Here is a 12,828-nt window from a genome sequence, read left to right on the forward strand (position 1 = left end):
ATTTTGTTTAGAAGAGATACTTTCAAGAGAATGAGATGAAGTTCCCTTCATTCTTTCCAGAAGAATAACAGTACCAATGAGTGATGGATGGGAAAGCTTATATAATCTATGAGAAATGGATTTATGAAGCTCTATCACATGGCTGGAACAACCTACTCATTTCACAGGGCCTTTCCAAGTTAACACAAAAGGGGAGGGAGAGTTGTGCTATGCCACAAGGCCCTTGTTAATTCTGCCCAAACTTACGAACTAATTCTGACTTACTCAGGAATGCCTTAGAAATAAGTTATTAGGAAGACTGTAAGCCTTCTGGAAGCTACTGGGGAATAAGACTGTAAAATAAAAATACAACTCTGGATAACTCTTCCAAGTACCCCAATTTCAAACTTCCTATATATGGAATTAGCAGAACCATAAATTCCAAGCCTTGCAGCAGAGTGGACAAGTGTGGCTGGGCCTCTGCAGTCAGACTGACTGGGGCTGAGTCCTGGTTCTGCCTACTCAGTGGGCAACAACCACAGCTACAAAGACCTCACCATCACTGTCATATCACCACAAAAAATATAGACTAGGAAACTGCAGTCATTATATGGGTAGAAAGCAAACAGGCTTTGGAGCTAGACAAACTTTGGAACTCTTGAAAATGGGGATCTAACACCTGCCCTGCAGAGCAATTGAAATGATAATGCACATAAAATGCTTAGCACAGAACTGGGCAGAGATCAGCAGGAGGCGAGGGTGGTATAAAAGGTAATAAAAAGAACCAAGATCATTAGAGTGCTTATCATCTTAAGTTATTTACACGGGTTATCTTATTATTTTACTCACAACAACCCTACAAGGGAGGTACTATTATTCTTGCCATCTGGTAGGTGAGGAAACTGAGACTCAGAGTAACTGATTAGTCCAAGGTCACACAGATGAGTACAGCTGAATGGACTTAGCTTGATTTTGTGTATCTTAACCACTAGTGGTCTTTATATCGACTATTATTTTGAGAGTCAGAAGACAAAACAAAAAAGATCACATGATTTTAGTGTCTGACGGATCTCATTTTATCATTTACTAGCTCTGTGACTTTGAGGAAGTTACAGAACTGACCTTCAGATGCCTCATCTATAAAAACCCAGGACTGTGGTGAGGACTGAAGCGCCTAACACAATTTGACACTCAGTGTTAAAAAGACATTATTGCATTCAATAAAAAAGTCTAAGTAGGGAAATAACTGGAGACTCAACAATGAATTATTTGCAGTCGGGACATGAGGATTTAATTTATAAGTGCAAATTTAATTACTGCTCTTTGCAAAACATCGATCGTAACCGCTTACAGCAATGTTAGAATTTGATGTTCTTTTTCCCTTGTGCTGCCTACAAAATTCAAATTTCACAGGCCTCCCCCTCAAGCCCATCTTGACAATGTAGACCACTGACATTTGTGGAATTTGTTCTCCACATGTCTCATACACATTTTACACCTCTTCTAATCCCATCCGTCACGTGCCCCTGCAATTTACAAGGATGAGAACCTCCCTATAATGTGTGAGGCACACTCTTTATTATGTGCTGTGATTTTTATGGGAGGAAAATTAGGTCATGATGAAGAGTTCTTGGTCTATAACTGCGAAGTAGTTCTGAGGCAATAAATCAACAACAGGGGCCTGGGATTAAAGAGCAAAACAGAACGGCTTCTCTGAGAGAAGAGACTAGGCATTTTCTTGAGACACTAATGCATCGGGGTCCCGAGTAATAATGAGTAATAACAAGCATTGGCTTGTTTAACCTGGAGTGTCTGCTTTGGGAGTGGAGGGCTAGACCTACTGAGCAGGGCTCACACACTGCTCTTTCTCATGACAGATTGTGGAGGGAAACTGCGCAGGGCATGAGAGCCACAACCCCAGTGCCTTCCTTCTGGAAGCTAAGCCAGTCTCAGCAGGACTCACTTATTGCTACAGTTAAGAAGCCAAGTGCAGAGGCTGCAGCTACACAGAGGGTTTTTAGGGACAGTTGGAAGTCCAATGTCCTGTTGATATCAGCATTTTGGCAGAAGGATCAACAATTTGAGGGAGTTTTATTAAAAATCCCTCAGAAGGAACCAGTGCCATTTGGTTAATGGCCTGGGTAATCCATGGGATGCTGTGATTGTCCCTAGCACCAGAAAGACTCTATGTCCTGTTATCTTTGTTGACAGAGAATAGGATAAAAAACAACAAAACTCCACCTTTACTTGAGTAACATTAAAGGAGCTTCACAGTTCAAACAATGATCTGTTATCTAGGGCTTATTGAAGGGAACATACATGCTCAGATGCACAGCCTTATCACATTCATGAAGAGCAACTTGCACAGCACTTGACACTTAAAAGGGGAAACAGGCCTAGGACAGAAGCATTCCAGCCCAGCATACAAGTAAATCTAGATTACCTCTAAACCTAACATGGAGAGGACCAAAAAGAGTTCACTCAGAAACCAATGGAAGAAAAGGCAATAAAAACTAAAAAAAGTAAAGCCCTCGCTGGTGTGGATCAGTTGGTTAGACCATTGTCCCCTACACCAAAAGGTGGGTTTAATTCCCGGTCAGGGCACATACCCGGGTTGTGGGTTGCCAGAAATTGTTCAAATTAATTGCATTTTATTAATTGATGTACATTTTATACATAAACTACAGCACTTGTGAAATGTATTTCAGTACCGCCAACAGATCAAGGAAGTCTGGTGGGCCCCAATCAACTCTATCACAACAATTGCATTGAAAAATACTACCATTTGATTGGGAATGCAAGGTTGTTTAGGATTTGGTGCTTATCCTAAGTGTTAAGTGGGGTGTTCCATAGTTGTTAGGTCTTCTTGATATATAAGATTAAAAGTTAACATATGTTTTAAAGGGGCACTGATCTTTGGGCATTTCTAAGAATTTACAGCTCAAAGATCAACAACTCTAGCCTTTCCAAAGCAAAGGGTTAGACTGGGAAAAGATCATGATAATTTATTTTGTAGAACACCAACAGGCATTAAAAGGGACCATACTGATAGAAGCATATGGTATGTGGGCACGTAAGAATACCATATCTTGCTTCATGTGCAGAAACCCTTTTGGGTATCACAGCCAAAGGAAGTATTGTGAACTGTTACAAAACAAGTGGGTCCAATCATACTATGATATGGTGGAATTTAACAGGAAGATGTAAGAGATACACACATATATTAACCTGAGATTTCATGCTTCACCAAAACTATAAAAAGAGGCCATTTGTTTTCTTGTCCTTCCTAGACATCTAAATTTTTCAGAATCTTTGGCAAGATTACTATTATAAAAGGAAAAGCTTTTATAAGAAATAGCAGCATTTCTGGGCTTTGGGTATACTGGGCAATATAGCATTCAATATATTTTTTTAAATCTTAACTAGAAGAATATAAATACTGGTAACTTCCACTATAAGTCCAAGTATTTGGCCTACTTGATTTTTTAAGACAAAGTTGTCCATACAGAAAGAGAAATTTTCAATGATTGATCATTATCTTAAAAAAGTATGGAAACAGCCAAAATCTTTGCACTTTGAACTTTCAACTCTGAATCCTGACCACCAGTATAAAGCTCTCATATAATCCAAGTACAGTCCAAGATAGGAGTCACTGATGGGAAATGCTGCCATGACCTGGTATTTTCCTTTGGGAAGTCTGGCCAGGAGAACCATTTGGATCTATCTCTGCCCTAAATTAAGTAAAGGCTATAGGTCAAAGGTTATACTCTCTGAGTAAGACATTTTATACATAGTCACAAGTTTACAACAGTATGGTCAACTGTATTGTTTGCTATTTATTGAGTCAAGGAGTGATTTTGATCTCAAGGATCAGAGTCATTTTGTTCAGATTCCTAGGATGTCTTTCTAAAATGCTGATGTAATCATCTCCTCTACTTGGAAACCTCTGACAGCTCCCATTTTTCAGGCTTTCAGGCTCCCACTTCCTACCTTTCAAGATCCTTGACCAACGGCTAAATCCAGCTGCCTGGCATTATCTCCCACTCCTTGTTAACATATAACCTACAGTTCTTTCATAGCCACATCATTTTAATACACACAAACTGATGCATGTTGATTAACTGATTAATGTTCCTCAGGACGGTTCCTGTGGCCACTCTTTCTCTGCCTAGAAAGTGTCTTTTTGTGTGTCAGAGTCCACACAAGCAGAATTAAATATTTCTCCTCAGGGTGCCATATACTTTATTCATCTTACTGAATGTCACTTAGCATCCTGTATTATGGCTAGTTATACCCTGATAAAACAGGAGACCCTTGGAGAAAAAGGTTTCATCTTATTTATATTTGACCAATAGTGGATGTTCAATAAACATTTATTGTATTAAGTAGAGATAAACTAAAATAGATTTTAATAGCTTGGCCTGTTAAAGCAGTTCCTTGTTCCTCTCCTAACAAGCTGTTTTTTTAAACTTTCTGTACTTCAGGTTCACAATTTGTAAAATAGAGGTAAAAATATTGACTTTATAGTGTTGCTATGAGAATGAAATGATATGGATATAAAGCTGCTTAGCACAATATCTTGAGAACAATAAGCTATCAGTAAAAGTTAGCCATTACTGTCATGAATAGTATTACTTCTAGTCTGTGTATATTAAAAATATCCATTATCTTCAACTAAGTAAATAAATCAGGATGTACTACCAACATGCAAAAAGAAAAAGCATCATGAGCCCCAAATATAATGTCCTATCTCCTGGCTTTTTCCTCTGTGCCTCTGCTTACACTGGGGCATTTACTAGTATTTCCTACAATTGTTCCATACATTGCACCCCTTGCCTGGTCAGTTGGGGAGGTGAAGGATGATTTCTGGAGCATTGCTGACAGGGCATGTAGTTAGTGTGCTGAATGTGACCTCACTGAAGGTCTGTGTGAAACACATCAATAAGGCTCCAAGGAAGGAGATGCAGGTGGGTTCTCTGTGAAAAGACATGCTCAGCGGGGGATGTTTCTGGACTCAGAGCATGTGCTGTCTGGAGGATGTATAGGATGTGCCAGTGACAACAAAACTCATCCTAGGCACATCCTCATTTCTAACCCTTGGAGCTAAATGTCCAGTGTTAGTCCTTAGTAAACAAGAGGGGAGAGTAAAGTGGGAAGGAGGGATGGAGGGAGGGAAAGAGAATACTATATGCTTTAGTTGTTAAAATACAAGCCCTTTTCCTTCTCTTAAAAAAATATTTTAGCGAGTAAATAATCTGAATTTTCTAGCTAGCATGTATCCCCTGGCCTTCTTTTTAAAATGTCAAAGTGACTGAAGTAACACTCTGTTCTAGGCTTAGGCTTTGATAAGCCTTGACCCTTCTGTGTTTGCTTGCTCTCTTGGAAGTCTGGCCTAGACTACTGCACAATGAGAGATCACACGGCGAGAAGAGAGGCTCTGTGGAGGAGGATCAAGATGTCCCAGCCAATAGCCACTACCAAGGTCCCGGACATGTGGAGTAAGGCCATCCTGGATCCTCTAGTCTCAGTCAAACAATCCCAGCTGATACCATATGGGCACACCTAAGCCCTCTCAGAATTGTCGGAGGGGGGCGGGGGGGGGGGGGGAATCACTACTGTTTTAAGTCACAGTCTTGGACATGATTTGTTATGTAGCGATGAACAACTGAAATAGGCATCTTATAATTCTCTCCCTCTCCGTCTCCCTCTCCTTCGCCTTCTCCCTCTCCCTCTCCCGTGCCTACATGTCTGGGTTTCTACATTCTCTTTCACTACTGTTTTCTACTTATTCCTGGATCCCTCCCAATTTTATTCCAAGGCACAAAGCAAATACCATATGTAAAATAGTCTTACTAAATGAGAGAATATTATGCCAGTAACTATGGCGGATATCACTTAATATCTGTATTAGGGCTTGTTTCAAGCAAGAGGGCATATGCTATCATACGCTTCTTGTTGGGGGAAGGGATGAAAAAGTGCTGTTGAAAAGCATTTCTTCAAGTGTGGTTTCAGGATTCTGGCCAACTTCTGACACTACGGTTGGAAAATTAGTCACTCCAGAACCTTTGTGAATGTATGTTATGGCCAAGGCCAAGGGAATGCTCATTAAATATTGCTATCTAAGATTTAAATGGTATGAATTTTATATAAATTAAAGTCTCTGACAATGTTCATGGAAGGACATAAAAATGCTCTGGATTTGATGGCTAAAGTTCAGTTTTATTGGCAGGAGATTCAAAGCCTTGTCTCCAGAAAGTCAGAGGCCAGAGTATGGCCATGGATGCTTAGGATTCCTGTGAGGTAAACATCATAGGCTTCCAAAGGAGGCCAAGGCAGCAGCTGCTCACTTTATACCATACCAGGCCTGAAGCTACATTTAAGAAGGAGCCAAGCTGCCTTACTCTAAGTTGTTTTTACCAGGAAGGCAAACCTGATGAATATTAACGATGTTCTCCCTGGAATAATGCACGTATACATCATGGGTCTGAAAGTAAAAACCTCTATTAAGGGCGTATATTAGCTCCCTCAGGACTGGGGACATACACTCTGGTACAGCCTTCACCCAGGAATGTTCTTCCTCACACTCCTTCATCAGCTCTCACAGGAACATGGACCTCACTATGATTCATCCCACTCTCTGGCTTAACTAATGCAAAAGAACATAGAACTAAGCACTGCGATCCTCTTAAAATGCACCTCACAAGTCCACAGCAGAGAGTCACGAAATGTACAATTCAGCCAACTAGATGAGTCTCCTCACCAGTTCTTGCCCATATACTTGCAGGCCTGGCCATGCATTTCACATTTCATTTCTATTTCTAGATTTTGTGCTCAAGGCAGGATAGCTGCTTGTCTACACAAGTTTCAATATTGTTATTAGCAGTATCCGGTGCTTTTTTCTGTCGTGCTTTCAAATATGTTTTCTGGTTTGAAGGCCCAAGGACCCTAAAAAACAGCACTATGAGATACTTCCTGCTATATGCTTTTTTTTTCCTTTTAGGGACATGAAACATAATCAAATTGCTTACTCCTTACCATTTAATATTATTTTATTTAAGAAAAGATTAAGTTATAAAATGCACTATTTTGGGAGAAGGGCACATGTGACATCCAGGGATGGACCTGAGCTCTATTTTCAGAGAATTCTATTGAGACTGCTCAAAACAATGGTTTATACCTACTGGACCTTACCACCCACCAGATTCTTGGTTAAATCCTTTAATAAATCATCTTATTTAATCCTCAGGACAAACCAAAGGAAGGACTGTGGCACACTGGCTAGATGGTCACCAAACTTGCTTCCCTCTTCTCTGAGTATATGGTTCGGTTGCTTTCCCAGCCTCCCTTGCAGTTAGATGTGGCCATGTGAATTCTGGCCAATGGAATGTAGAAGAAAATATGGAAAGCATCATCTAGGCTTGGCCCATATAAACTTACCCAATCTCCTATGTTCTCTCGTGCTTCCCCCAGCTGTCTATTGCAGTGATCTGCAGAGCAGAGGCAGAGCTACACGATGGGAGGAACCTGGGTTACTGAATCCCTCACTATAGAAGATGCCTGCAGTGAACTGCTATGTGAGCAAGAGATCAACTTTTACTGATATTTGGGGGTTGTTTGTTACAGCATTTAGACTATACTGAAAGTATTTTTTAAAATAAGACTAGAGAGGTTAAGCACAGGAGTAAGAGGAAGCATATTTGTTCAAGGTCACACGGCGAGTAAGAGGTAGCATATTTTAATCCAAGTGCTTTGTCTTTAGAAACCATATTATTAACTGCAGTTCGATTATCTCCCCTCTATACAAGTTCATTTTTATCAGACATAACAAACTTCTCCCATACCTGATTTATTATATTTGAAGGAGGTGGTTGGAACGAGGCCCAAAATTTTGGATAAAAAGAAGATAATCTCTTCAAAAAAGTCATTTGATTTCTATATCTCTTTATTAACCACTAGGGGCCCGGTGCACAAAAATTTGTGCACTCAGGGGGAGGGGGGGTCCCTCAGCCCGGCCTGTGCCCTCTCGCAGTCTGGGACCCCTCAGGAGATAACGACCTGCTGGCTTAGGTCTGCTCCCAGGTGGCAGAGGGCAGGCCCAATCCCTAGGTGCAGCCCCTGGTCAGGCTCAGAGCAGGGCTGATTGGGGAGTTGGGGCGCCGCCCCCTGTCATGCACAGAGCAGGGCGGATTGGGAGGTTGCGATGCCACTCTCAGTTACACTCAGGGTAGGGCCGATTGGGGGGTTGGGGCACCGCCCCCTGTCAGGCACAGAGCAGGGCCGATCAGGGGGTTGGGGCGCTGCCCCCTGTCACGCACAGAGCAGGGCCCATCAGGGGGGTTGGGGCTCCGTACCCTGTCACACACAGAGCAGGGCCAATCAGGGGGTTGGGCGCTGCCCCCTGTCATGCACAGAGCAGGGCCCATCAGCGGGTTGAGGAGCTCCCCCCTGTCACACACAGAGCAGGGCCCATCAGCAGGTTGAGGAGCTCCCCCCTGTCATGCACAGAGCAGGGCCCATCAGGGGGTTGGGGCGCCACCACTGTCACACTCAGGGCAGGGCCGATGGGGAGGTTATGGCTCTACCCCATCACACACAGAGCAGGGCCCATGGGGGGGGGGGGGGCGCGGGGGTTGGGGCGCCGCCCTCTATCACCCACAGAGCAGGGACAATAAGGGGGTTAGGGCACTGCCACTCTCACACTCAGGGCAGGGCCGATGGGGAGGTTATGGCTCTACCCTGTCACACACAGAGCAGGGCCGGGGGGGGGGGGGGGGGGGGCGGGCACCGTACCCTGTCACACACAGAGCAGGGCCGATCAGGGGGTTGGGGCACCGCCACTCTCACACTCAGGGTAGGGCCGATGGGGAGGTTATGGCTCTACCTTGTCACACACAGAGCAGGGCCTGTGTGTGTGTGTGTGGGGGGGGGGGGGTGGGGGTTGGGACGCCGCACCCTGTCACACACAGAGCCGCAGGGCGATCAGGGGGTTTGGGCGCTGCCCCCTGTCACACTGATCCGGTGCCAGGAGGCCTCGCGGCTCCACTGATCCCGGTGCTGGGAGGCATATTACCCTTTTACTATATAGGATAGAGGCCTGGTGCATGGGTAGGGGCTGGCTGGTTTGCCCTGAAGGGTGTCCTGGATCAGGGTGGGGGTCCCCACTGGGGTGCCTGGCCAGCCTGGATGAGGGGATGATGGCTGTTTGCAGCTGGTCACACACCCTTCAGGGTGGGGGTCCCCACTTGGGTGCCTGGCCATCTGGGTGAGGGGCTGAGGGCTGCTTTCAGGCTGGTGGTTGACTGAGGCTCCCAACCGCTCCTTTTTTTCTTTTTTTTTTTATTCTGGGCCAGCTTTAGCTCTGGCTCTAGCTCTGAGGCTTCCGCTGCTGAAAGCAGGTATCTGGTTTGTTTGCGTTCTATAATCGAAACAATGTATAACTCCAGCTCTGAGATCCCGGCCAGCTGAAAGCTGGTTTCTGGGGTTTTGTTTAGCTTCTATATTTGTTACAAAGTTTCAAACTGCCAGCTCAGAGGCCGGCAGCGCAGGCGGGGAACATTGGAGTCCTCCTTCACTGCAGCAAGCAAGCCTCATGTTCGCTTCCAGCTGCCTGGCTGCCGACAGCCATCTTGGCTGACAGTTAATTTGCATATCACCCTGATTAGCCAATGGGAAGGGTAGCGGTCGTACGCTAATTACCATGTTTCTCTTTTATTAGATTAGATGGGAGAGGGGAGGCCATGCTGCTTACGCAACTTTGCAGAATATCCTCGCTACTTGTGAAAGTTTACACTCAGAGGTTCTTTAGTAGTTATTAATGCTCTATAACAACTTACGACCAAAAAACGTAGTGGCTTAAAACCTACTTACTCCCTGCTTCTGTGGGTTAAGAACTCAGGAGAGGCTTAGCACGGTAGTTCTGACTCAGGGTTTCTTACGAGGTTGCCCTGAAGATGTCAGTCAGGGCTGCATCATCTGAAGGTTTGATCAGGGCTGCAGGATCCACTCCTGAAGCAGCTCACTCACGTGTCTGGCAAGTTGGTCTGGTTGCTGGCAGGAAGCCGGTTTCTTCCCCACAGGGCTGTGGGACTGCCTTTACAACACAGTAGCTTGCTTCCCACTCAGTGAGCCCGTCCAGAAACCAAGGCAAATGTTACAAGGTCTTTTATGACTGGTCTCCAAAGTCACACTCCATTACTTTTGCAAAACCCTACTGATCACATTGGGATCATTATTCCTATTGATCACACTGGGATCAATATTGGAATCTCTTATTCCCCTTGAAGGGGACTACACAATGGAGTGAATATCAGGAGACCAGGGTCCCTGAGAACTATTTGGAGGCCACCTACCATAAGAGCTCATTCACAATATATGTGCTGGGTGCCTACTGAGAACCAGGGAACCAAGCAGTGAATAAAACTGACAATAGTTTCTGCTTTCGTGAAGCATACATTCTCATGGAGGTCGCAAAGACAACAGATCAAATCAGTAAGTAAATTATACAGTATGCTAGGAAGTGGTAGGTGCTATGGAGAAAGAGAGAGAAATCAGGATCAAGGGGAGGGAGTGAATGAGGCTGGGACTGCTTGCAATTTTAAATACAGAAATCTAGATGGGACTCACTTAGAAGGCTTGAAAGAGGTGAGGAAACATGCCATGTAGTTATATGAAGGAAGAGTGTTTCGGGCCTGGAAATAGCAACTGCAAAGGCCTTAAGGTAGGAGAGGGTGCCGGGTGTGGGGAACAGCAAGGCAGCCCAGGTAGGAAATGAGATGAGGCAGTAACAGCAGGGAAAGCAGAGACCATGTGGGACCTTCCAGGCTCTTGTAAGGGCTCTAGCTTTCACTCAGTGACATGGAAAGCCCCTAAAGGGTTCTTAGCAGACAACTGATTTGATTTGACTTAAATTTAAACAAATCTCACTCTGGTGGCTGATATCAGAATAGACAAGCCAAGGGTAAGAGGAGGGACGCAAACGAGGAGGCTCTAATAAAAATCCAGACAAGAGACGATGGTAGCTAACGTTAGAGTGTTATTAGTGTAGGCAGTGGTGAGTGGTCTCGATTTATTTGGCAGGTTATCTAGCAAAATTAATTCACCATTCTAGGTAAAGATTTACTTAGAAGGAGCACATTTTTTATTTGACACCAGAGCTGTGGCTGTCAAGTGGTGCCCCAGGGGACCCTGCAGCTTCTGAGAAGCTACCTAGAGATCTGCCATGCAGAGCTGGGGTGGGACAGATGAGTGAAGCATCATGCCCCTACCCCAGTGTTATGAGGACAACTCTGTGGAGTGAGGGAGGTCTTCTTAAGAAAGACCAAAATGTCCTAAAGGAAAAGACAGACCACACACACGCATGCACACACACACACACAAACACGCACACACACACGCACACACACATGCATACACATATATAGAAATAATACACCATTTATGTAACTGAAAGGCAAACTTCAGATTAGGAAAAATATTTGCAACACAAATGAAAATAGTTTAATGTCACTAATAGTAACTATTATAAACTCATATGAGGACAACCAAGTAAAAAAAAATGGGCAAAGGAAATCTTCAAAATGAGACTTAGACTAGCACCTTCTTCATTGGATTGTTGTAAGGATAAAAAGGCAACATATGTAAAGGACTCAGCACAGTTCCCACTATAGGATAAATGCTGTCGCCACCATAACTACTGTTGTCACAGCTGCCATCCTGAGATTATCATTGCTGCCATCACTTTCACTACCAGCAACTTCATCATCATCACAGTTCTCATTAGCAATGTGAACACTAGTCAACCCTGAACGCCAATTCCAACTCAGCCTCCCCCAAGGCAAATTCTTCAGTGCTCAATTATACTTATATCACCTTATCATGGTTTTCGATCAGGATCTCAATGACAATGTTCTGAAATTTGATATCCATGATGGCGGCTACTGTTTCTTCCTGAGGCCGAAGCAGGGTGGGTCCAAACACCACGCCAAGGTTCGCCACTGTCATCAAATTTTGCTTGTGGTTGTTAGCAACACTGGGAAAAAGGAAAAGAAAAGGCACAGATGAGAGAAATAGTATACAAATAAACAGCTGACTTCCCTCTACCTTTCCTATTTTTCAACTTCTCATCTAGAAGAAACCAGACCTTGGGATACCTCCTGATATCTTTGGAATTCAAAGACAGACTTTTCTACTCATAGTTTCATCTATCAAAGTTTCAGAAATCTTCAGTATCCACGCTATTTAGCTATTTCATATTATCATTTCCATTTTGCCTAAACAACCAACCGACCAAAGCAGCTGCCTTCCAAAATATGAACCTTTGTACATCCAAATCACTGTTCTGCAAATCCAGGTACCTGCTAATTCCACTTAGTTACAATTTCTATACTTGGCTGCTGCTTAAACCACTGTGATCAGTAGCATTTTCTCTAGCTCAAATATAAAAACTCTTGATGGTTTTAATACATTTGCAAACATAGGCACAAAATAGACGTAATTTTCAAAATGGGCAGCTCTGGATACTCAAGAAGAAGTCAGGAAATTAAGCACTTTAGGCTAAGAGTATTAAAGCCCCATCCTATGAAACATGTGGCTTATATTAAATGAAACATGTAGAATAAACAGGATAAAAAACCCCTACTGTAGATCTATGTATATGGCTGTGTTTATATTGTCATTTATACTCAAAGGGTAAGGAATACACAGGGTCAACAGTAGCTGGGTCGGAGTAATTTGCTAAACACATACGCATATTTTTGGATAAGCAGCTACACAAAACATGTATCTGCACTCTACAAGTAGGCCACCATTACCTAGCCATAAAACTTAATTGTCCATTTGCTAGCCCTGAGT

At 43.6% G+C, this 12,828-nt stretch overlaps 1 protein-coding gene across 5 annotated transcripts in view; it reads right to left on the bottom strand.

Moving 5' to 3' along the window:
- The window catches only part of ARHGAP26 (Rho GTPase activating protein 26), a 414,762-nt gene that overhangs the window by 92,587 nt on the left and 309,347 nt on the right, over window positions 1–12,828 (bottom strand). For all 5 annotated transcript variants that reach the window (XM_070414706.1, XM_070414707.1, XM_070414705.1 and 2 more), the window contains exon 18: window positions 11,848–12,007. In XM_070414706.1, coding sequence (XP_070270807.1) covers window positions 11,848–12,007 — 160 coding nt within the window. The remainder of the gene's footprint in view (window positions 1–11,847; window positions 12,008–12,828) is intronic.

Source organism: Myotis yumanensis, unplaced genomic scaffold, assembly GCF_028538775.1.
Source record: "Myotis yumanensis isolate MYYU_CA2020_CCGP unplaced genomic scaffold, mMyoYum1.0.hap1 SCAF_5, whole genome shotgun sequence".
In the NCBI taxonomy this organism is placed as follows: domain Eukaryota; kingdom Metazoa; phylum Chordata; class Mammalia; order Chiroptera; family Vespertilionidae; genus Myotis; species Myotis yumanensis.